Source organism: Terrapene carolina, unplaced genomic scaffold (assembly GCF_002925995.2).
Source record: "Terrapene carolina triunguis isolate 2854851 unplaced genomic scaffold, T_m_triunguis-2.0 Scaffold35022, whole genome shotgun sequence".
Classification (NCBI taxonomy): domain Eukaryota; kingdom Metazoa; phylum Chordata; order Testudines; family Emydidae; genus Terrapene; species Terrapene triunguis.
This window is the reverse complement of record NW_020699373.1, coordinates 15,697,206-15,720,557: the sequence shown is the minus strand read 5'-3', so window position 1 is coordinate 15,720,557 and position 23,352 is coordinate 15,697,206. Positions and strand designations below refer to the sequence as shown.

General features: G+C 43.5%; 1 protein-coding gene across 5 annotated transcripts in view; it reads left to right on the top strand.

Moving 5' to 3' along the window:
• Nucleotides 1-23,352, top strand: part of LOC113405319 (bifunctional UDP-N-acetylglucosamine 2-epimerase/N-acetylmannosamine kinase) — a 72,270-nt gene that overhangs the window by 17,475 nt on the left and 31,443 nt on the right. For 3 of the 5 annotated variants that reach the window (XM_029914323.1, XM_026646418.1, XM_026646416.2), the window contains exon 2: nucleotides 15,925-16,127. In XM_029914323.1, coding sequence (XP_029770183.1) covers nucleotides 15,925-16,127 — 203 coding nt within the window. Of the gene's footprint in view, nucleotides 1-10,558; nucleotides 10,586-13,860; nucleotides 14,082-15,924; nucleotides 16,128-23,352 lie in introns of those variants that run through there. The other 2 variants (XM_026646417.1, XM_026646419.1) reach the window with 2 other exon arrangements.

Here is a 23,352-nt window from a genome sequence, read left to right as displayed (position 1 = left end):
AGGATAGGGGGAGGGGACTCAGCCCCTGCTCTCAGTGTGTGGGGGGGAGTTAAAGGGACCCCCCACACTCAGGATTTGGGGGTAGGGGCTGGTGTTTCTCCTGGGGGCCCAGTTTCAGGTTGTCTATTCTTATTTCCAGCCCCCTCGTGTGATTCCATAGGGCATGAAACTTGCTCCGTTTCCCTCCTGTTTTCTCCCTGGGCTAAAGAGCCACCTGAGTCTCTCCCAGGAGGTAGCGAACCCAATGCAGGATAAAGCACAGAGGGGCTGTCATTTATTTGTTTGTTAAATATTAACAAGGGGGTATCTTTCACTTCCTTATGAAGGCCAACAGGCCCAAACTGGCTGCGGTCAAGGTGGGATGAGCTGATTTCTCATGATGAGTGCTGTCTGACTAGCTCTCCCCAATATTTAAAAGAGAGGGCTCCATTGATCACAGGCTGGAGCGAGAAGTGGTCATTCAGATATGAAGATCCCAAACCGGTGAAGACTACATAGCACAAAGCCAACGCCTTACATTCCACTGTTAATAATTCATTATGAAAGGTGTTATACACTGAAGGCACTGAGTGTCCCTCTACTTGACTTATGTGGAATTGAGCATTTTCAGAATTGAGCATTTAAGACCTATTTAATTCAATGGCAGTTTTCCCATTGATTTCAGTACTGCAGAATAGACACTTAATGCATAAAGTAAAGGTATGTAAGGTAAAGTATAAAGTTTTACAGGTTTTTACCTATGCATCCCCTGCCAAGATAGGTCTACATTCCTTGGCAGAGGTGGCTCCATTTTAATAGTAGGACGGAGAGCAGCTTCAGAGCACAGTGCGAGGAAACAGCTAAAAAGGTTTTTGCCTATATCTTCACTGCCAAAAAAGGTGGGGTTTTTTTTGTTTTGTTTTGTTTTTTACAGAAAGAGAGCTAAGGCACATTAGTTATTTTGCTGTAAAATCCTAATAGAGACAAGGTTCTGGAGTTTTTACCATGGTGGAGCTAGGTGAGGTCAAATCCAGGTAGGGGTTATTGTATCGACCTTGGCTAGCTACATCACAGTAGAAATTTCCTGAGAGAACTTCAAATACACACAAATCAGATTTCAACTCTCCTCTCTTTTGAGCCTATAAGGGAGAATAAATTCTGTCTGTGCTCTTAAATTGCTCCCTGCAATGTGTCATCCAATTGAAAGATTCTATTTCTTTAGAACTCAGAATCTGAGTACAAGGCCACCACTTATGTATAGACAAGCTTTAACTATACTGACACAGCTGAAGTGGTGCAGCTCACCTAGTATCATTGTACCAATAACTGCCCACATGAGGGTTTGTACTGATACAAGTATATGGGTTAAAAATAATCATACCCCTAACTGAAACAGTTATATCAGTACAAAAAACTGTTCAGATCAGTCCTAATTGTTGTTGTTTCATTGTTGAATCCAAACATGTTACAGAGGTTAAACTCAAAACTAAAAATAATGCTGCTGCGGGTTGATTGAAACTTATTAACACTAAATATAACTGGAATGCTCTTCTACAGTACGAATTCCTTTTGTTTCAGAGCAGGTGTCATAACAATCTGCCTTTTGATCTCCACTGATACTTTACAAAACTATTTGTAAGAGGCCATTGCTATAGCAGGCAGTAACTGATCATTAAGTTTAAAATGTGTTGCTCTGCAGATGTGCAATCTGTCTACTTAATTTTCTATAGGTTGGTAATTATTGTGTGTCTTGAGATTCTTTGACTTCTGACATCCTCAGAGTAAATTCTTTCCTCATCTAGGGTGGGTGATCTTATCTGGATCTTAGTTGAATGGCCTTAGGATATTAAAATACGAGTTTTTTCCAGAAGGGCCTGGAAAGACAGAATACTTAATTGAACCAATACTACTTTTTAAGCCTATTTTGCATAAATAAGCAGATAAAAATCCTGTCTCAAGGGAGTTGAGACGTCTGATGTTTAGAACACATAACTTGGAATAAGGAGACCTGGGATCTGTTTATGACTTTGCCACTCCTTCTCTCTGTATCCTTGGAAAAGTCAGTTCACTTCTTTGTGCCTCTGTTTCTCCAACTCTAAATAGGGGAATACATATTCACTTTTATAAATCACTGTGAGATCACTGTTTGAAAGGCTCTGTATTTGTAATTTATTAGTTAGACCAGAGGTTCTCAACCTTATTCTTTCTGAGGCCCCCCCAAACATGCTATAAAAACTCCATGCCTATGCCACAATAACTGATTTTCTGCATATAAAAGCCAGGGCCGGCATGAAGGGGTAGCAAGCAGGGCAATTGCCTGGGGCCCCATGCCACAGGGGCCCCCATGAAACTACATTGGTCAGGCTTCAGCTTTATCCCCGGGTGGCAGGGCTCAGGGACCTGGGCTTCAGCCCCATGTGGCTTTCTGCCCTGGGCCCCAGGGAGTCTAATGCAGGCCCTGCTTGGAGGACCCCCTGAAAGCTGCTTGAGGCCACCTAGGGGGCCCCCAGAGCCCTGTTTGAGAACCACTGAGTTAGACAATATCAGAGACAATCTTGTAATGACTAAAGCGGTGTCATAAAAATTGCTTGCAGATTTTGAGCATGTTCTTATTTTTAACTATGACCTCCGTTTTTCATAGATGAAGGGATGTTGTCCTTAGAAAAAAGTTTATAATGAGCTGTTAAAAAAAAACAAAAAAAAACCCCCAAGAAGGCAGTAGTTCTGTTGTAACAGTGATATATGAATCAAGTTAATTTATTATACATCTACTAAGCATATAGGAGGAGGAAGAATTAGTCCTTATAGATTTCATTTAGCAATATAGGACTATGTGCTGTATGACCTTGGCAACAGAACAATGTTGCTAGAATTGTTGCAGGGTCCTCCCTCCACATCCTCAAGGAAAGAAGAAGTTCTCAAACATGTTATACCTTTAAAAAAGGCATAACTGTTAAAGGAAATTAAATCCAAGACTACGTTTTTACTTTCACTGAGACATAGTATCGATAGGAAAGATACAGAACTTTGCAGCTGGAGAAAATGACAGTCTCTCTGAAGGATTGGAACCCAAGCTATTAAATTTCTAAAATAGTCATGAATTAATATTTGATTCCTTTTTAAATGGTGATTGGGTGTAACAGTGGTGTCTCAATCCAAATTGAAAGAATATGACTGTGGTGCCATTTAATACAGTTCTGAACTTGGTTAGGAATTTATTTTATTTATTAGTGTTTATTGCCCTGACAAAACAAAGCACTGGAGTTCTGTTTGGGTTTTTTTCAGTCATACAGGCCACATCTGTGGCTCTTAATCACATATTTTGTCCCACTGACTTTTCTGCAGGATGGAGCTGTAATTGCTTTAGCATTACATATGTCATACTAAGGCATTTTTGTTCACTATACACAGGAAAACTTCACTAATGATAGGGGGAAATCCTTGGAAAGTTGCTGAATTTTGTGAATTAGTAAATAAGAGCCTGTACCTGCAAACATTGAACTACCAGAAGTACTGCTTACTGCAGTAAGTAATCCCACTGTTGTACTGCACTAAGCAGTGCTAGGAGTAGAAATCATCAGTACTGTTTGCAGGATCAGGCCCTAAATGAATGAACACAATGAAAATGATTGTCTAATGAATTGCCAAATGTTCTTTGTTCCCTTATTTTGGCGACTAATTGAGTTTTAGTTATTAATGACACTTAATTGTTCTTTACTTTTTTTAGAAAAGGTCATTTGCATCGTAGCAACTCATTACAGCTTTGCTATTAAATGTTTGCGGAGGGGTTGGGAGAAACTGCTTTTTTTCTTCTGCCAAATATAAATTATGTGCATTAGTGAGCTTCCTTGAATATTGTTTCAGTGTTAGGAGAGCCCTATTTGTGTGAGGTCTTGCATTTAAAATGTGGAAGGGGGGGGGGGAAGGATGGTGCTTCATTGTGCGATGTAGCACAACATTTTGTTCTTCGCCAAGAGGAAAGAATTTGAAACCAAGCCTTTTACTTAAACTTGACACATCCAGCTAAAATTGAACTAAAGGTATTACCATTCATCTACACTAGGTAAAAGGCTGGGTTTAAATTGGATTTAGCAAGCATGTATGTTTAAACCCAGTTTAAGCAAGACCATTTTTCCTTGTCAAGACAAAGTTTATATAGAGCTTTTAGGCTTGGTTTATCCTTTCTGCATTTGTAAAAGTTGGGCTAAGAGCCTAAGGATATTTTCCAACCATTACTAAATCATCTCACTCATGTCCTTGATACACATTGTGGCCAATGGCTATTTTTTGTCTGCAGTCCACAGCCTTAGCCCTGGTCTACACTACAGGGTTAGGTCGAATTTAGTCGTGTTAGGTCGTTTTTAAAGTAACCTCGTTCTGTCGACCTAAAATCGACTTCTATACTCCTCCGCGGCAAGGGGAGTAGCGCTAAAATCGACCTTGTTGGGTCGAATTTGGGGTAGTGCGGGCACAAATTGACGTTATTGGCCTCCGGGAGCTATCCCAGAGTGCTCCAATGTGACCGCTCTGGACAGCACTTTCAACTCTGATGCACTAGCCAGGTACACAGGAAAAGCCCCGGGAACTTTTGAATTTCATTTCCTGTTTGGTCAGCGTGGCGAGCTCAGCAGCACAGGTGACCATGACCATGCAGTCCCCCCAGAATCACAAACTAGCTCCAGCATGGAACGAACGGGAGACACTGGATCTGATTGCTGTATGGGGAGAAGAATATGTGCAGGCAGAACACTGATCAAAAAGAAGAAATGCTAATATATATGCCAAAATCGCACAGGGCATGATGGACAGAGGCTACAACAGGGACACACAGCAGTGCCGCATGAAAGTCAAGATGCTCAGGCAAGTCTACCAAAAGACAAAGGAGGCAAACGGTTGCTCTGGGTCAGAGCCCCATATGTGCCACTTCTATGATCAGCTGCATGGCATTCTAGAGGGGGACGCTACCACTACCCCACCACTGACTGTGGACACCTGCAAGGGGGGAGTCTTACGCAACACAGAGGAGGATTTTGTGGATGAGGAAGAGGAGGAGGAGGAGAATGCACAGCAGGCAAGCGGTGAGTCCGTTCTCCCCAGCAGCCAGGATCTTTTCATCACCCTGGAGCCAATACCCTCCCAAGGTGGGATCCCTGAAGGCGGAGAAGGCACCTATGGTGAGTGCACATTTGTAACTACGTACAGGGTTTAAAAGCAATAGTGTTTAATGTTTGATTTGCCCTGAAGACTTGGGATGCATTCGCGGCCAGTACAGCTACTGGAAAAGTCTGTTAACGTGTCTGGGGATGGAGTGGGAATCCTCCAGGGACATCTCCATGAAGCTCTCCTGGAGGTACTCTGAAAGACTTTGCAGAAGGTTTCTGGGGAGGGCTGCCTTATTTCGTCCTCCACGGTAGGACACTTTACCGTGCCAAGCCAGTAGCAAGTAGTCTGGAATCATTGTAGCACAAAGCATGGCAGCGAATGGTCCTGGGATTTGGTCGCATTCAAGCAACATTAGGTCTATATCTTTCTGCGTCAGCTTCAGGAGAGTGATCTCATTCATGGTCACCTGGTTGAAATAGGGGAATTTTTGTAAGGGAACAGTAAAAGAACCCCGTTCATGCTGGGCTGTTTGTGCTTGGCTAAAAGGGATCATCCCTGAGAATAGCCACGTGGTGGGGAGAGGGGTGAAGGGATCATCCCAAATAGCCACACGGAGGGGTAGGAGGAGGTGTGTGCTGCACATCCACCCGAAAACCGCAGCCCCTCCTTTTAAATGGCAAACCCAGCCGGCATTGCTTGCTGTGGGAAAGGCGGGTGCTGCAGTTTGAAAGCATTCCCACATGTTATGAAGGCATTAGAAACCAAACCCGAGTACCCTTTAGCTTACCATGGCTGCCTGGAAACCGAATTCTGTTGCCCAGCCGTGTGTGATGTGTCACCATACCGGCAAGGTGCTTAATATAAAAGGCAAAATGCGACCTTGTACCTAAAGCACATGTGCTGTCTGCTGTGAATTGCTTGATTCACTGTGAAAGAGTCTCCCTTTTGTTCTCAGAAATGTATCATCTTCAATTTTACTCTCCCTTTTTATCCCCCTGCAGGTGCAAATGTTTCTATGCTCCCCCTATCATCTCCGTCCCTGAGGTTATCGCAGACTAGAAGGCGAAAAAAACGCACTTGCGATGACATGTTTTCCGAGCTCATGCAATCCTCCCGCACTGATAGGTCACAGCTGAATGCATGGAGGCATTCAGTGGCAGAGTCCAGGAAAGCATTAAGTGAGCGCGATGAGAAGAGGCAGGATGCAATGCTGAGGCTAATGGGGGAGCAAACAGACATGCTCAGGCATCTGGTGAAGCTGCAGGAAAGCCAACAAGAGCACAGACCGCCGCTGCATCCACTGTGCAACCGCCTGCCCTCCTCCCCAAGTTCCATATCCTCCTCACCTAGATGCCCAAGAATGTGGAGGGGGAGGCTCCAGGCACCCAGCCACTCCACTCCAAAGGATGGCCCAAGCAACAGAAGGCTGTCATTCAAACAGTTTTGATTTGTAGTGTGGCTACAATAAGCATTGTGGCCTTGTCCTTCCCTCCTCCCTTCCTCCCCCATCCCACCCTACCCCACCTGGGCTACCTTATCAGTTATCTCCCTTTTTTTTTAATTAAGAAAGAATGCATGGTTTCAAAACAATAGTGACTTTATTTCCTTTGCCAGCTGTGATCGAAGGTGGGAGGGTGGTTGGCTTACAGGAAATTAAAATCAACAAAGGGGGCGGGTTTGCGTCAAGGAGAAACACACACAATTGTCACACCGGAGCCTGGCCAGTCATGAAACTGGTTTTCAAAGCCTCTCTGATGCGCAGTGCGCCTACCTGTGCTCTTCTAATTGCCCTGGTGTCTGGCTGTTCAAAATTGGCAGCCAGACAATTTGCCTCAACCTCCCACCCCGCCATAAACGTCTCCCCCTTACTCTCACAGATATTATGGAGCACACAGCAAGCAGTAATAAAAATGGGAATATTGGTTGCGCTGAGGTCTAACCTAGTCAGCAAACAGTGCCAGCGAGCTTTTAAACATCCAAAGGCGCATTCTACCACCATTCTGCACTTGCTCAGCCTATAGTTGAACTGCTCCTGACTACTGTCCAGGCTGCCTGTGTATGGCTTCATGAGCCATGGGAGCAAGGGGTAGGCTGGGTCCCCAAGGATAACTATTGGCATTTCAGCATCCCCAACAGTAATTTTCTGGTCTGGGAAGTAAATCCCTTCTTGCAGCTGCTCAAACAGCCCGGAGTTCCTAAAGATGCAAGCATCATGCACCTTTCCTGACCATCCCACGTTGATGTTGGTGAAACGTCCCTTGTGATCCACCAGTGCTTGCAGCATCATTTAGAAGTACCCCTTCCGGTTTATGTACTGGTTGGCAAGGTGGTCTGGTGCCAAGATAGGGATATGCATTCTGTTTATCGCCCCACCACAGTTAGGGAATCCCATTGCAGCAAAGCCATCCACTATGACCTGCACATTTCCCAGAGTCACTACCCTTGATAGCAGAACGTCAGTGATTGCATTGGCTACTTGAATCACAGCAGTCCCCACGATAGATTTGCCCACTCCAAATTGATTCCCGACTGACTGGTAGCAGTCAGGCGTTGCAAGCTTCCACAGGGCTATTGCCATTCGCTTCTCAACTGTCAGGGCAGCTCTCATCTTGGTATTCCTGCGCTTCAGGGCGGGAGAAAGCAACTCGCAGAGTTCCAGGAAAGTGGTCTTACACATGCGAAAGTTTCGCAGCCACTGGGAATCATCCCATACCTGCAACACTATGGTCCCACCAGTCTGTGCTTGTTTGCTAGGCCCAGAATCGGCGTTCCACTGTATCAACCAGCCCCACTGCTGCCATGATGTCTCAATTCCTACCGCCTGTGCTTTCAGGAACATCTGTGTCCATGTTCTCCTCACAATTGTCCTTGTGCTGCCATCTCTTAGCCAGGTTCTGCACATACTACAGTATAATGCGCGAGGTGTTTACAATGCTTGCAGCAGCAGCAGTGAGCTGAGCGGGCTCCATGCTTGCCATGCTATGGCGTCTGCACGGGTAACCCAGGAAAAAAGGCGCGAAATGATTGTCTGCAGTTGCTTTCACGGAAGGAGGGAGGGAGGGAGGGGAGGTTGACGACATGTACCCCAAACCACCCAGGACAATGTTTTTGCCCCATCAGGCATTGGGAGCTTAACCCAGAATTCCAATGGGCAGCGGAGACTGCGGGAACTGTGGGATAGCTTCCCACAATGCACCACTCTGTGAGTCAATGCTAGCCACGGTAGTGAGGATGCACTTTGCCGACTTAATGCGCTTAGTGGGGACATACACAATCGACTATAAAATCAATTTCTAAAAATCAACTTCTATAAAATCGACCTAATTTCGTCGTGTAGACATACCCTTAGTAGTGTGGGAGGTCCCATCACAGCTCTGCTGTCACAGTATAGTTAAAACAGGTACCCTGCTGGCTTTCAGAACAATGCTAGTTAGGTTGCATCAAGCTCTCAAGAGTAGGGATTATCTTTGTTACTTCTCTGTACTGTGCCTGAGGGGATCATATCATTGATTGCGGTTCCCAGGTTCTACCCTAACACAAATAACTAGAAAATTCCCTAAGGCTATCTTCTTGCTGCTGAAGCAGGAGCCCTGATGAGTGCTTCTGATTGCTCACCATGAAAACAAGAAGCAGAGAGGGCAAGGTATATGAGAATGGAGTAATGGCCCTGAGACTTGGTCCAAAAGAGGTTATTGGTGGTATTGATGATAGTGATTTCAGATTTGGAAAAGATGGAAAGCAGACTGGAAAGGATCCAGGATGGAGTTGAAGGAGAGAGATTTAAGGCAAAAGTTGTAGATGGGGGGAGAGTGTGTGTGTGTGGGGGGGGGGGTCCATGAGTTTGGATTTGAAGGGAGATAAGGCAGTAGTTGGAGTCAATGAGAGAGCCTTTTTGAGGATGAGAATGCTCCTGGTCCCTGTAAATTCCCAAATTGCAGGATTTGCTGTGGAATCTGCACCTTGCGATAGCATTGTGGTCCTGAATCTTAACTTTTATTTAAATGAAATGTTCCTTTCCTCATATTTACAAAGATATACTTGGGTCATGTTTTCAAGGTTAAACCAATAGAGCGTTGTCTTTCTAAGTATGCAGATAGCCTGAAACGTTATCTGAGAGTTACGGACTGCTCGATTCCTCTCAGTGGAGCAGCGTTTCATAGGAAACCTAATGACAATTTAGTGTTAGCACTATTTCATTGCTGATCATTTTTGCACAAAGATCTAGTTGGTGTGCTTATCGCAATCCCAGACCGCCTTCTTCAACTCTACAGTTGCTAAAAGCCCCGGCTATTTCTTATTCATTCTCCCTTGACAACTTCTACAATGGAATTAAGTATTGTCAGTAGAAATATCTGCAGCACATTGAAAATGTGGGGATGGCATAAACTAAATTGAATTTAGTATCAAGGTTTATAAAAGGGACTACTTTGCTGTGTCTGTTCATATTTATATTTCCTTCCTGTTTTAAAAAGGGGAATATTTAATAATGAAGTTGCCACAAACTTTGCAGTCAGCTGCAGAACTTAAATTGAGTTTGCTACAGGTACATGGGGCCTTTGGGAAGACCAGACCATACTTGTATTCTGAGAGGAGAGAACCAGAGGGAGTAGCGAGGCTAAGGAGGGGTTAAGAGTGAGGTCATGAAATAGGAGGCGGGAAGGGGTCTCTGGAGCAGGTGACAGGGCTAGGGGAGAAGCCTTGCTGTTAGTGATGAGTCCTCTGAGTAGTAGGATTACTAAACTCAACTAATCAGCTGTAGAAGGTAGAATTAATGTCCAGCTGAGAAGATAATAGGCTACTGCTGCTTTAGAAATAGTGGAAATGTCTGTGACTGTAAGTGGTCCTTTTTAGTATTGCTTTGCTTGCTCAAAACTTGGGGCAAACTTTCCCATCCCCTCCACTTGGGCTCATCTGACTTACTCTTGACTCATGCAGTCTGGCTAGGGCTATTATCTGCTTGTTCAGAATATAGCTCCAGCAGTAATCTCAATATTAACCTTCGCACAAACCTCGATTGTAGAGGGAATGTATAAAGGTTAAAAACAAAACAACCCAGGAGATTAAATCTGGTGCAGGATGCCCATTAGATGAGACATTAAAGACAATCCATTGTAATGTAATGAGATGTATTGTACCCTTGACATAACTTGACCCACAGAGTACTGGAGGTTAGCTCTTTGTTTTGTTAGGTATTATGCTGTTTTACCTGAGGAGTTAGAAACCAGTCTGTGCAGTGATTCAGGAGTTAAACATGATTTACAGATTCTTTAAAAAAAAAAAAAAAAAAAAAAAGAGCAGGGGTTGGAATTAGCCAGTGGTAGATAGGAGAGCTACTTCTTATACATTAATATTTAATCCTCTTTTACCTTCACTGCAGTTTGTGTAGAGGAAGTGAAAAGTTGGTGGAGTTAGCCAATGGAAGATAGCATAGCTTCTTTTTTCATATATATTAATATTTAATCCTTTTAACCTTCACTGCAGTTTGCGTAAAGGAAAGCGAAAGGTAAGGTTTCTAATTGTATAAAAGAGAAAATAGATTTGTCATGCTGGAGACATAATTACATGGGTAGCAGTGGTAACCCCTTTCTGACACGAGGGGAAGTAGAGCTCCTGTTTTGGGGCTTAATTGACCAGATCAGGTCTCTTATCCCATAACTAGTTTGAAGTCTTGAGTTTAAAGCACTGAAACGCCTGAAGGAAACTAGTTCCTGACTGACTGATAGTATCTTGCAGCTGGCATAGCCAGAGCCCCTACGTGTCACACGTGTGGTTTTTCAGGGGAAACTAGGTGCAATTGCTCTATAAAATTCCAGTTTGAGAAATGTTTCTGAGAAACATATTGAAAAAAGTCAGCTAATTGAACTGGCCTGTTGTGTTTTGCTTAAACTTACAGGAATAGGTTTAAAAATAAATCCTAGATTTGGTAGCCTGGTGTGTTCTAGCATTTTCCATTACCCTTTTAATAAAAGGAACTGACTTTATTGCCAAGTAAATGATATAATGTCTACCACTGACAGCCTGTGTTGTAAAGTTGCTCAGTTCATTTTTATTTTTCTACTTCATGTTTGTTTACATGTGATAGCTTTTCATATGTGTCTTTGAATGGTCAAACTTTGTAAACACAGAAAACTTTTCCAGTTGCACTTGAAATTGGGCAAGAAGAAATCTAATTCTTAAGACTCTAAAGAATTTCAGAAGGATAGTAAAAGTCTACTTTGAAGGATTGCATAACGCTAGCTTATTGCACCAAGCTTCCGAATGGAGGGTCAGAGTTTGAATCCCATTGCCTTTCATTTAATTAATCAGGGAGTGGTGGTAACATTCTTAACTCTTGTGGGTAGTGCTTTGTGCTACTGACATGCAGCCCCTAAGCAATGCTCTGGAGGGGTCTGAAATTCCTGCCATTGCATAATTATGGAATCTGACCTGGAGAAGGGCTGGTGCTTGTGCCCAGATAGATAGCAGAGATATTTGGTTTGGCAGAAGGAAGCAGTCTTTCAAAAGTGAGTGTAAAATCAGTCCTGCTCTGGTGCGGTGAGATTAAAGGTTCTGTCTTGCCCGGGAACTCACTGCCTGGCTCTTAAAAGGGCCCAACCATAGGGGTAGTATGTGTGAGAGAAGCCACAGAAGGAAGTTAATTGGCATACCTATATAGCTGTACATGCCCAGTTGTTCACCTGTTTATCAAAACGGAACAAAAATGTTTTTTAAAATATATTCTGTTTATGTGATTCAGTTAAAGCTGAACAGTCTGTTTCCAGATCATTCTGGAAAACTGAAACTTTTTGTTTGACATGTTATTACACAAAAATGAAACACTGAGAAATGTTGTAGGAGATTTTGAGTTCCTAATTTTCATAACTTGTCAAAAGGACATTATCATTTTAAAAGCTATCCAGTTTCAAGAAGTGTGTTAAAAGTAGCTTTCAGGTGGTGCACCTGTTACCAAGTTTCCCCTGCCTATTTTTGTGTTTTCACAACCACAGTTTTCTATTTCTACAAAGTATGTCTCCTCTGTTGCTGTGTGTAATATCCACACAAACAGCAGGGTAAACTGACCAATGAACTCTTATGGGAAACAGTGAAACTGAGGCTATGTCTGCACTCCTACTTTTGTTGGTATAATTTATGTCGCTCAGAGGTGTGAAAAAACACCCTTCTGAGCGACATGAGTTACACCAGTGGTTCTTAACCTTTACTGCAGCCTGCACCCCTTTGGTTCTCAAAATATGTTCTTGCACCCCTTATCAAAAATCATTGAAGTAGGTCAGTTTTTAAACCTAGATATATCATAACTATATATATATATGCTTCACATCATCATCTGTGCATGCATCAAGAAATACCCCGCAACGTGGTGGTACACTGTATTTTGTAGTGAGATAATTTCACTACAATTAGCTTAAAAATGTGAAAATAATTTTTTTGTTTGTATATTACAGTAATCGTTAAAAAACGTATAATAATAAATACATAGGTTTGATGAAACAAAGTAGTTGTACTTACGTGCCTGTGCTTAATTTGTGTTTTCGATGATTTACCTTCTAAAAAAATCTGGCCTGTCTCGCACCCCCAGAAAGGGCATCTCACGCCCCCAGGGGGTGCGTGCACCCCAGATTAAGAACCACTGAGTTACACCCAGAGAAGCGCCGGTGTGGTCAGCGCTATATCTGCGGCAGAGCATTTCCCAATGACAAAGCTACCGCTGCTCGTTGGGGGTGGTTTAATTATGTCGAGGGGAGAGCCTACTCCTATCCGTATTGAGCGGCTACACAAGAGACCTTACAGAGGTGCAGCTGCATTGGTACAGCTGTGCTGCTGTGAGGTCTTTAGTGTAAACCTATAAAGTGGTATGCATTGGCAGTACAGTATTTGACTGCATTTACAGAGAGCCTCTGCACAGTAACTGAAATCTAAACTCTTCATTCAGGATTTTAGGAAACTGTAGAGACTCAAACTAAGGTTGGGAAAAGCCATCTTGTCTGCCAATGAAGATAAACTTTAAAAGGCAGCAACTTCAGATGAAGACATGGCTTTGCTAGAAGCAAGTCTGCTGATCTTAATTTCATTAGTGATGAAACCAGCAAGAACTCAGTTTCTATGAGTGTTCTGATCTAATTAGCTTGATGTTATACTGTGAGTGTTCATGAACTCTCAGGATTGAGTGCTCTCAGGACTCAAGTTAACAGAAGCGGGATTTGATATGGAGCAGTGAGGAAAAGAGGTCTGCGACAACTCAGGAAGGCATAATAGAAGGAAGTATTTACCTAATCCGTTAGTATGAAGCCACGAAAACTGAGTCACTTCTGTAGGAGGATATAACTTTCTTATTTGGCTATTAGTTAGCAAGAGATTGAAACTATGTAAGAGTTTCTGGGGAGGAGGAGATTTATTGAGCAATGTGCACACAGTGAAACTCTGAGGACAAAAAGAGATCACTCTTCTAATGTAATGTAAATATGACAGACTTCCCAATATTTGTTCTGTAGCTTACCTGTTTGGAAGTGATAAGTGACCTTTTGAGAACAAGAGACTAATGGTGTGTAGGTGGGGGCAGAAAACATTCAGGGCCTGATCCCACAGCCCTTTAACTCTTCATTAACTTTTCAGGCCCTTGGTAAGCATTTAATTAAATGTACATGCCTATTACAAGTTGACTCCTTTATAGCACTCATGACCTAGGTGGCCAGGTACACTGTGTGCAGTGATGTGAATTCAAGCATCTTGTGGTAGATTTTTCCTTTCATGACTTCTAGCGTTATGCCTTTATTTTTCTCCTCTGTGTCAACACTTCTGCACCAAACTGTGAGCTGGCACCTTTCTCAGCCCTGTTCTACAGACATTCACTGAAGGTTTCCTGCCTCAGGACTGCTCAGCCTTTACCTCTCCCCAGAGGCCACTCCTGCCTCCTTTATATCCAGATTGGGGAACAAGAGTCTTCAGTGGATTTGACTAACACACTGAACCCTTTCCCAGCAGGCTCAACACCTGCTAACAAGGTGAGGGGTGTTGGGTAAACCCTACCAGCCTGTTGTGTGTGAGACGGAAACTCAGATTTCCCTCTCTGCGTTTCCTGTGGATGGTTTTCCCATGGAATGAGAAGGAGGTTCAGCCCCTAAACCCAATAGAGCCCCAAGATCTGAGTTCCCCACTGTCTTTGGAGCCTCTGGCCCACTCCTGTTCACTCCGGTCTCCACAGCAGCGCAGCTCCAATGGAGAATGAGAGGAAAATGCCTGTCACCTTTTGCTCACCCTCATGGATCTGTGGAAGCCCACTGTGGAGATCCAGTTCCGCAAGTGTTTCCTTTCCCCAGTCCAGAAGTTCACTGTGTTTTCATCCCCTTTGCTTACATGGATGATTCCTGGCCAGTGTGTTCAGGTGTTAAAGATTCTGGAAACTTTCTGAGGCTATCTCCTCTACTGCAAATTTAAAATGTGAGCTAGAATAAGGGTCAGAAGATTTCTGATATATGAAGATCTCTGAACTGAGCCCCAGTCAGTGAGCTGACACTTAACTGATCTTCCTTTTCTGTTGTGAAGGGGAGGTTCAGAGTAGGAAAATTAGTGGTACAAAATTTGTCTTGTTTTGTGAAGCTTGTCATTTAAACTCATAAAATACTCCATTACAACGTTACACCAATATAAGGAATAATCCGATCATTCTTTTTACTTTGTCTTGTTCGTGAAGCTTGAACATCTGTTTAAAAAAAAAAGATCAGATGTAATGCCAGTTTATTATATACATTAAAGTTAGGGGACTGTGTCCTGTACTTGCACGTGTGTGTCAGGGGAAATAGGAGAGAACTGAGTATCTAGTAGTAGCTGAAGATTGATAAGAATCATGATGTTTTAGAGCCTGATTCTGACCGCAAGCTGGTTTTACACTGGTGTAATTGCATTGACTTCAGTGGAATCACTTCTAACTTACATCAATGCAAATGTGATCACAATCAGGGTCATAGTTATAAGCCTGGTTTAGTGGCAGCCCCTCACTTACATAGTGTTTCTGTGCTGCTCATAAAGGAGTTGATGCCTAATTTTTAGGAGCTACTTTCTTCTGGTGGTCACACAGTGTCTTTGTTAGTGTAGCCCTGGGTATCTCCCAACAGTCCTTTCCATTATGGGGTTTTGGGATATGACTGTCATCCAGGAAGATAATATTAACTTTGCACTTAATCTGACCATTTCAAAGCATTTTGCAGGCTTTTAATTACAATTGAATCTCACGATGTGTTTGCATCATTATCTCCATTTTAAAGTCAGGTAAACTAAGGTTCAAAGGTATTAAAACCTAAATTTTTCACAAGCGTCCACAAATTTTGGATGCCTCAATTTTTGAATGCCCAACTTGAGACTTTTTGGGCCTGATATTCAACAGAACTGAGCATCCACAGCTCCCATTTTAAATCAGGATAGTGCCACATCTCTGAAAATCAGACTTTACATCACTCAAACTGGGCATCCAAAATTAGTGGAAAATGTAGGCCTTCGTGACTTCCCCAAGGTTACATAGCAAGTCTGTGTCAGAGCTAGGAATAGAACCCAGGAGTCCTGACGTTCAGCCCCTTGCTTTAATCACTAAACATCTGTTTCCTTTGTGAAAGCACATATGCGCGTGCCTGAACACACACACACACAATCTGAGATTATACCTATAATTGAAAGCATGTTTTTCCCAGCCAGGTACCTGTTATCTAAATGGTAATCTTTTGATCAGTTAGCACTTGTCCAAATTTCCACGCTGGAATTAGCATAGCATTCTGCCGCATGTCTTTCATTATTTAAGCATGCAATTTTATGGCCGTACAGAAAAATATTAATCTTTGCTTTTTGTTGTTTCAGGAACTGTATTTCAAGAATCTTTCCAAACAAAAACAAATCATGGAGAAGAATGGGAACAACCGAAAACTTCGGGTTTGCGTTGCTACTTGCAACCGAGCTGATTATTCAAAATTAGCTCCTATTATGTTTGGCATTAAGGCAGAACCACAGTTCTTTGAGCTTGATGTCGTGGTGCTTGGCTCCCATCTGATTGATGACTATGGGTAAGATGGAAACTTGCATCTCTGCCATGTTGTTAGTGGCAAATCCTTGCCAACTTGAGATCCCGTATAAAGAATGGTATGTTAGTTATCGCTTAGAGAAGCAGGAAATGTTCATCCTTAGGACTGGATTTTGGGACCCACATATGTTCAACCAAGTATTGTTTCAGATCTGATACATTAGATCATGTTATCCATTAACATTCGGTAAAAGGGAAAATGTCCTTGTTAGGCTGCTCATTCCTCTTTCAAATCAATCATTAATAATACCAAACTTAGTACTTACTTAGCGCCTCCTAACTGAGGATCTGAGCACTTTGGCCAGGCTTTTCCAAGATGACTGAAAGTCACTGGGAATTGAGCCCAACTCTCTCAGGCTACATCTACACTACAGCACCTACATCGGTGCCCGTGCAGCTGCACCTCTGTAGAGCTTGTGGTGGTGACATTCTAAGTCGACAGGAGAGAATTCTCCCGTTGGCTTAATAACTCCTGCCTCCATGAGAGACGGGAGAGCTTTTCCCGCCAACATAGCGCTGTCCACACTGGCGCTTAGGTCAGTGTAACTTACGTCGCTCAGGGGTGTGGATTATTCACCTGCCTGAACGATAGAAGTTATAACGAAGTAACCTGCAGTGTGGACAAAGTCTTAGGCTTCTATGAAAATCCCAGCCTGAATAAATATAAATTAATTAAAATTACTCGTCTTCCTGGAAATGATTTACCTTCTGTTGTAACAAGTAACAGTTATGGTTACTGTAATATTGTTCTCCATCTTTTCCAGTTCATTTTGAGCATGTTGTATCCCTTTTATCAGTTTCTAAGCTAACAGAGCTAGAGCCATGCAAACACTCTTGAGTACACACCAGTCCTAAATCCCATTTTTGAAAGTAACTTAGGCATGATGGAGACTAAATTTCATCGACTTTCAGTCTGACATAGGCTCCCAGGTGCCTAAGCCACAATTGAAAATAGGACTTTGGCTCCCAAGTCACTTAAGTGCTTTGGAAATCTTTACCCAAAGTCTGTTAGAAAACAATAATTTTGTCTGAGAAAGTTAACTTTGTCCAGACAGCCCACATCTATTTCTAATGGGAGTCCCAGGTTCTTGTATTCATCTGGTGGCAGGAAGGGTTAATCCTATGGACTGGGCAGGTGACTCTTGATTTGGTATCAGTAGGGCTCGACAGCACACTTACACTTCAGATCACTTCTGTGCCCCTCAGCAAGCAAGAGGCATCTGTAGGGTATGTGGCCTTTCCTGCACAACCACTTAGGAAGGCTTCTTCCAAACAAAGACATTCTTGTAGATCGAAACACTAAAAACTAGGGCTGTCAAACGATTAAAAAAAAAATCACAATTATGAGATTAAAAAAAAGTCATAATTAATCAGAGTTTTAATTGCACTGTTAAATAATAATAGAATACGAATTTACATTTATTTGTGCATGTTTTTCTACATTTTCAAATATACTGATTTCAGTTACAACACAGGATACAAAGTGTACAGTGCTCACTTTATATTATTTCTGATGACAAATATTTGCACTGTACAAAAGATAAACAAAAAATAATATTTTTCAATTCACCTCATACAAGTACTGTAGTGAAATCTCTTTATCATGAAAGTGCAACTTACAAATGTAGGTTTATTTTTTTTACATAACTGCACTCAAAACCAAAACAATGTAAAACTTTAGCGCCTACAAGTCGGAGCATGAAAGAGCATATGAATGTTTAGCACATCTGGCATGTAAATACTTTGCAACACCGGTTACAACAGCGCCATGTGAACACCTGTTCTCACTTGCAGGTGCCATTGTAAATAAAAAGTAGGCAGCATTAGCCCCCGTAAATATAAACAAACTTGTTTGTCTCAGAGGTTAGCTGGACAAGAAGTAGGACTAAGTGGACTTATGTGAGGTGAATTGAAAAATACTGTTTCTTTTCTTTATCTTTTTTTATCTACTCCCAGGAAAGTCAGTGGACCCGTTTACACTCCCATTGAAATAAATGAGAGCCTTGCCTTTGATTTCAATGGGAGCAGGATTGGGCCTGCTGGCTCTTGTGACTGAAGCAGCAGACAGTCAGTTAGCAGCAGGCTGCCGCTGCAGAGTAAGTCTCTAATACAGAGGTGGCCAACCTGAGCCTGAGAAGGAGCCAGAATTTACCAATGTACATTGCCAAGGAGCCACTGTAATACGCCAGCAGCCCCCGCATCAACTCCCCCCGGCTCCTAGCACCTCCCACCCACCGACAGCCCCGCCAATCAGCGCCTCCCCTTCCCTCCCCGCACCTCCCGATCAGCTGTTTCATGGCGTGCAGGAGGCTTTGGGCGGGATGGGGGAGGAGCGAGGGCACTGCAGGCTCCGGGGAGGGAGCGGGAAGGGGTGAAGTGGGGGCAGAGCCAGGGGTTGAGCAGTGAGCACCCCCCGGCACATTGGAAAGTTGGTGCTTGTACCTCCAGCCTCGGAGTTGGTGCCTATACAAGGAGCTGCATATTAACTTCTGAAGAGCCGCATGTGGCTCTGGAGCCACAGGTTGGCCACCCCTGCTCTAATAGATTCCCCTTCACAGGATCACCATCATTCCTGCATTGCTCAAGGTGCAGGGGGACTTTGGGCATTGAACCATGAAAAAGATTGCAGCCACCACCATTGCTGTTGCTGATTGCTAGGTGTCAGTGAGGAAGGCACTCACAGAATGTCCTAAAGCTATTGAATATGAGGATGCAGTGGTGAGCAGAGGTTAGTTGTAAACAGCCAAAAACAAAATGCAGAGGAAACTATTTAAAGTTAGCAGGTTGAAAGACAGTTTTTCGGGAATAGTATCAGCTCTGAACAAATCCTGTAGGAGGTCACTGGCCAAGATTTATCCTGCATGCACTTGTAGTAAGAGGAATTTGGGAGTGGCAAGATTGGCTCTCTGGAGCTCAACAGAAGAATGGTTTCCTCCCCTCCGGAGGCTGAGCTCTTTGCTGTGCTTGTAACCATTGCTCTGCCACCACGCTTGCCAGCCACGATTTTTAACTTGCAACATGCAAGTGATTCGCCAAGCGTTAAATCTGACAAAATCCTATCGGGAAGTTTGCTCCTTTCCACTAAGGAGGGTGAATGGATCAGTTCTCTTAAGGAAAAGAATTAGAACCCTTTGATTTCTCATCTCTCATTCCAACCAGAGAGTCTGGAACATTTATAAGGTCAGGTATAATGAATATGGTATGTAAGTGCATCACTATACACTTGTAATCAGAACAGCCATCTTTTCTCCTATTATCCTGCCTCTTGTCCTTCACCCCAATTATAGATTACAAGTGTGTTTGTGCAGGTGATAATGACTCCAGCATATCAGAAATATTACAGCTTTCCCATTGTGGGTGTAAGCTGCTATTAGTACTTGTCATCTCAGCAGCATAAAATGAACCCTCTCTCTGTGACATTGCTGCGCCTCCTGCAGCAACTCTTCAAGGTCTTATAACTGTCTTCATTTGTTCCTGGACTTAGTTAGCTTTGTGTTAGTTTTAATATAATTCATAACATACTCTAGAGGGCTGAGGAACTGCTTGGTCAGGCAGTAAATTGGAATTATTATATTGACAGTAGTGGCCCTTCAGCTGCATAGCAATGGGAAAAATACAAGGGGAAAAAAATGCAAACAGCCTTGCAGCTGCTGCCCCTAGTGCAGGGATTTCAAACTCAAATCACCACGGGGGCCACATGAGGACTGGTACATTGGCCCGAGGGCTGCATCACTGAAGCCTTTTCATACAACAATACAAAGGTATAGTCAAAAATGAAGAGTAATATAGTATGCTATTCAAAGTCAATGTATTAATTTTTTTAAAACTGTAATGCGAAAAGTCAGTGCTGATTTTGACAGTCATTTCATTTTTGGCCACTTAGCTGGCAGCGTTTTGCATCAACCAGAGCATCAGTATTAGGTTTGATATCCTGAGACGAAACCAATCTCAGTGTTGCTTTCAAATGTTCATCAGTGAGCCTTGCCTTAACACAGATTTGTTAATCTTCATGGAAGAGAAAAACTGTTCACATATATATGTACTTCCAAACGTTGCCATTACCCTTGCAGAAGCAGAGAATAACATGGGAAGTCTTTCTTGTGAAAGAAACCGGTAGAATTCTGGTATTCCAGCATCTGTATACTTCTGCTTCAAAATGGTATCACACTGAAGCTCCACTAACTCCATCTGCATTTCCTCTGCAACATTGTCAATTTCCACAGTAAATGGTGTGGAAAAAAGTTGAAAATATGGTTCAAGTGCATTGAAATCTTTAAACCGCGCATCAAACTGTTTGTCTAAGTTAGAAATGATATCTGCATATTCTTTCAAGGATTTGGGTTCAACTATTCCTAAGGAATTCTGAGTTGAGCAATGGACCAAATTGCCAGCAGTCAGCTGTTTCCCCCACAAAGTAAGCTTGACTTTGAATGACTGAACACTGTCATACATCTGCGTTATCACCCGTTTTCTACCCTGAAGCTTCAAGTTCAGTGCATTCAGGTGATCAGTTACATCTGCTAGAAAAGCAAGGTTGCAGATGGAACCTCCTTGTTTTTCATTTTTATGAAGGAATCAATCTCCACTCTAAGTGCAAAAAAATGCTTCAAAACATCTCCACGATTCAGCCATCTAACTTGAGTGTGATGCAGAAGTTCCCCATATTCGCTGTCCATACTTGCTAGAGAAGAAGTGAACTGTCTGTGATTCAGCCCTCGTGCATATATAAAATTAACGGTTTTAACAACTACATCGATAACTTCCTTCATTTGTAGACTTTTACTACACAGAGCTTCTTGGTGCAAAATGCAATGTATGCTGGTGAAGCTAATTCCTGATATATTGAGGCTGTTCAGTTTGGTCTTCAATAATCCAACCACACCAATGTTTTCGGAGCACATTGATGACGGACCATCCATAGCCAAAGATACGAGTTTGTTCCATGGCAGCGCAGCTTTTTCAATGCACTCTTCCAGTCCTTGAAATATGTCACGTCCCGTTGTGGTACCCTTTAGTGGCATTAAGTCTAGCAATTCTTCAGTTATATTCAAATTTCAGTCCACACCTCTAATGAACACTGCACACTGTGCGATATCTGATACATCTGTTGTGACAAAGTTCCTCCTCCTATCTTGGTGGGTCCTGCGCTTAGTGGCGGATTTTCTTGCCTCAGAGATTCACCATGTGGGTTGGGGAACAGCCCAGAGACCTTCCCCTCTGGAAGAACCCACAGTCCAGGTCAATTGGGAGGTTTGGGGGGAATCCGGGCCCGCCCTCTACTCCGGGTTCCAGCCCAGGGCCCTGTGGACTGCAGCTGCTATAGTGCCTCCTGTAACAACTGCATGACAGCTATAACTCCCTGGGCTATTTCCCCATGGCCTCCTCCAAACACCTTCCTTATTCTCACCACAGGACCTTCCTCCTGGTGTCTGATAACGCTTGTGCTCCTCAGTCCTCCAGCAGCACAACTACTCACTCTCAGCTCCTTGCACCTCTTGCTCCCAGCTCCTCACACTCGCACCACAAACTGTAATGAGCTCCTTTTTAAAACCCAGGTGCCCTGATTAGCCTGCCTTAATTGATTCTAGCAGCTTCTTCTTAATTGGCTCCAGGTGTCCTAATTAGCCTGCCTGCCTTAACTGGTTCTAGCAGGTTCCTGATTACTCTAGTGCAGCCCCTGCTCTGGTCACTCAGGGAACAGAAAACTACTCATCCAGTGACCAGTATATTTGCCCTCTACCAGACTCCTGTACCCCACTGGTCTGGGTCTGTCACACTGTACTCTCATCAAGAGCAATTGAAAATGCTTAGAAATCTTTTGCCATTTGAATCAATTGTTTTTGCACATTATCTACTAAATCCGTTATCCTGCAGGCAACTGTATTGGCAGACAAGCTTATGCCTTCAAAAACTTTCTTCCTATCAGGACATAAAATTTCGCTGGCCTTCACAAGACATCCTTTTACGAATAGGCCTTCTGTAAAAGGTCGTGATGATTTAGCTATCATTTTGCTTATCACAAAACTTGCTCTTACTGAATCTTCGCTAGACTTGTTAATCTCAGAAAAGAAATTTCTTTGCTTGGCAAATGCTGCTTTAAGTTGCCGAACTTCTTCCTCTCGGATTTTTCCGGTGAATGCATCATATTGTTCACGGTGCATCGTATCGTAGTGCTGATGCACGTCATACTCTGTGGGAACAGCAATCATTTGCTGACAAATAAGGCATTGAATTTTATCTTTTACCTCTGAAAAAATATAAATTCTTCCATTTGTCTTGGAAAACTCTCTTTTCTTCCATGAGTGTTCTTTTTTTTTTTTTGACGAAGTCATTTCTGAGGGGTTTTAATAAAATATAAACACTCAGTAATGCACCTCACTCAAAGGACAAAACATGCACTGACTTCTAGAATTACTTCTGTTAAAGCTCGGCCCCGCCCCCACTCCACCCCTTCCATGAGGCCCCGCCCCGCCTCTTCCCACCCCTTCCCTGCTCCTATTCCAACCCCTTCCCCAAATCCCCGCCCCGACCCCGCCTCTTCTCCACCTCCTCCCCTGAGCGCGCAGCTCCCCGCTCCTCCCCACTCCCTCTTGGAAAGCCCTAAGCGCTGCCAAACAGCTGTTTGGCAGTGGGAAGCACTTGGAGGTAGGCAGAGGAGTGGAGACATGGCGTGCTGGGGGGGGTGGAGGAGGGAGACGGGGAGGGGAGCTTGGCGGTCACAGGAAATAACTCCGCAGGCCGCATGCAGCCTGTGTGTTTGAGACCTCTGTCCTAGGCCTTGGCTACACTTGCGAGTTACAGCGCTGTAAAGCCGCCCCCAGCGCTGTAACTCACTCCCCGTCCACACTGGCAAGGCATTTGCAGTGCTGTATCTCCATGGTTGCAGTGCTGCATGTACTCCACCTCCCCGAGAGGAATAGCGAGTATTGCGCTGCCGCTGCGGCGCCATGTGGCCGCCCAATGCGCTGTGAATGGCCTCCAGAATTATTCGGCAGTATCCCACAATGCCTGTTCTAGCCACTCTGGTTATCAGTTCAAACTCTACTGCCCTGGCCTCAGGTAACCAACCATGTGACCCACCCTTTACATTCCCCGGGAATTTTAAAAATCCCCTTCCTGTTTGCCAGGCGTGGCGTGAAGTGCTATCAGCGAATCTTTCCAGGTGACCATGCCTCCAGGCGCCAAGCGAGCCCCAGCATGGAGCAATG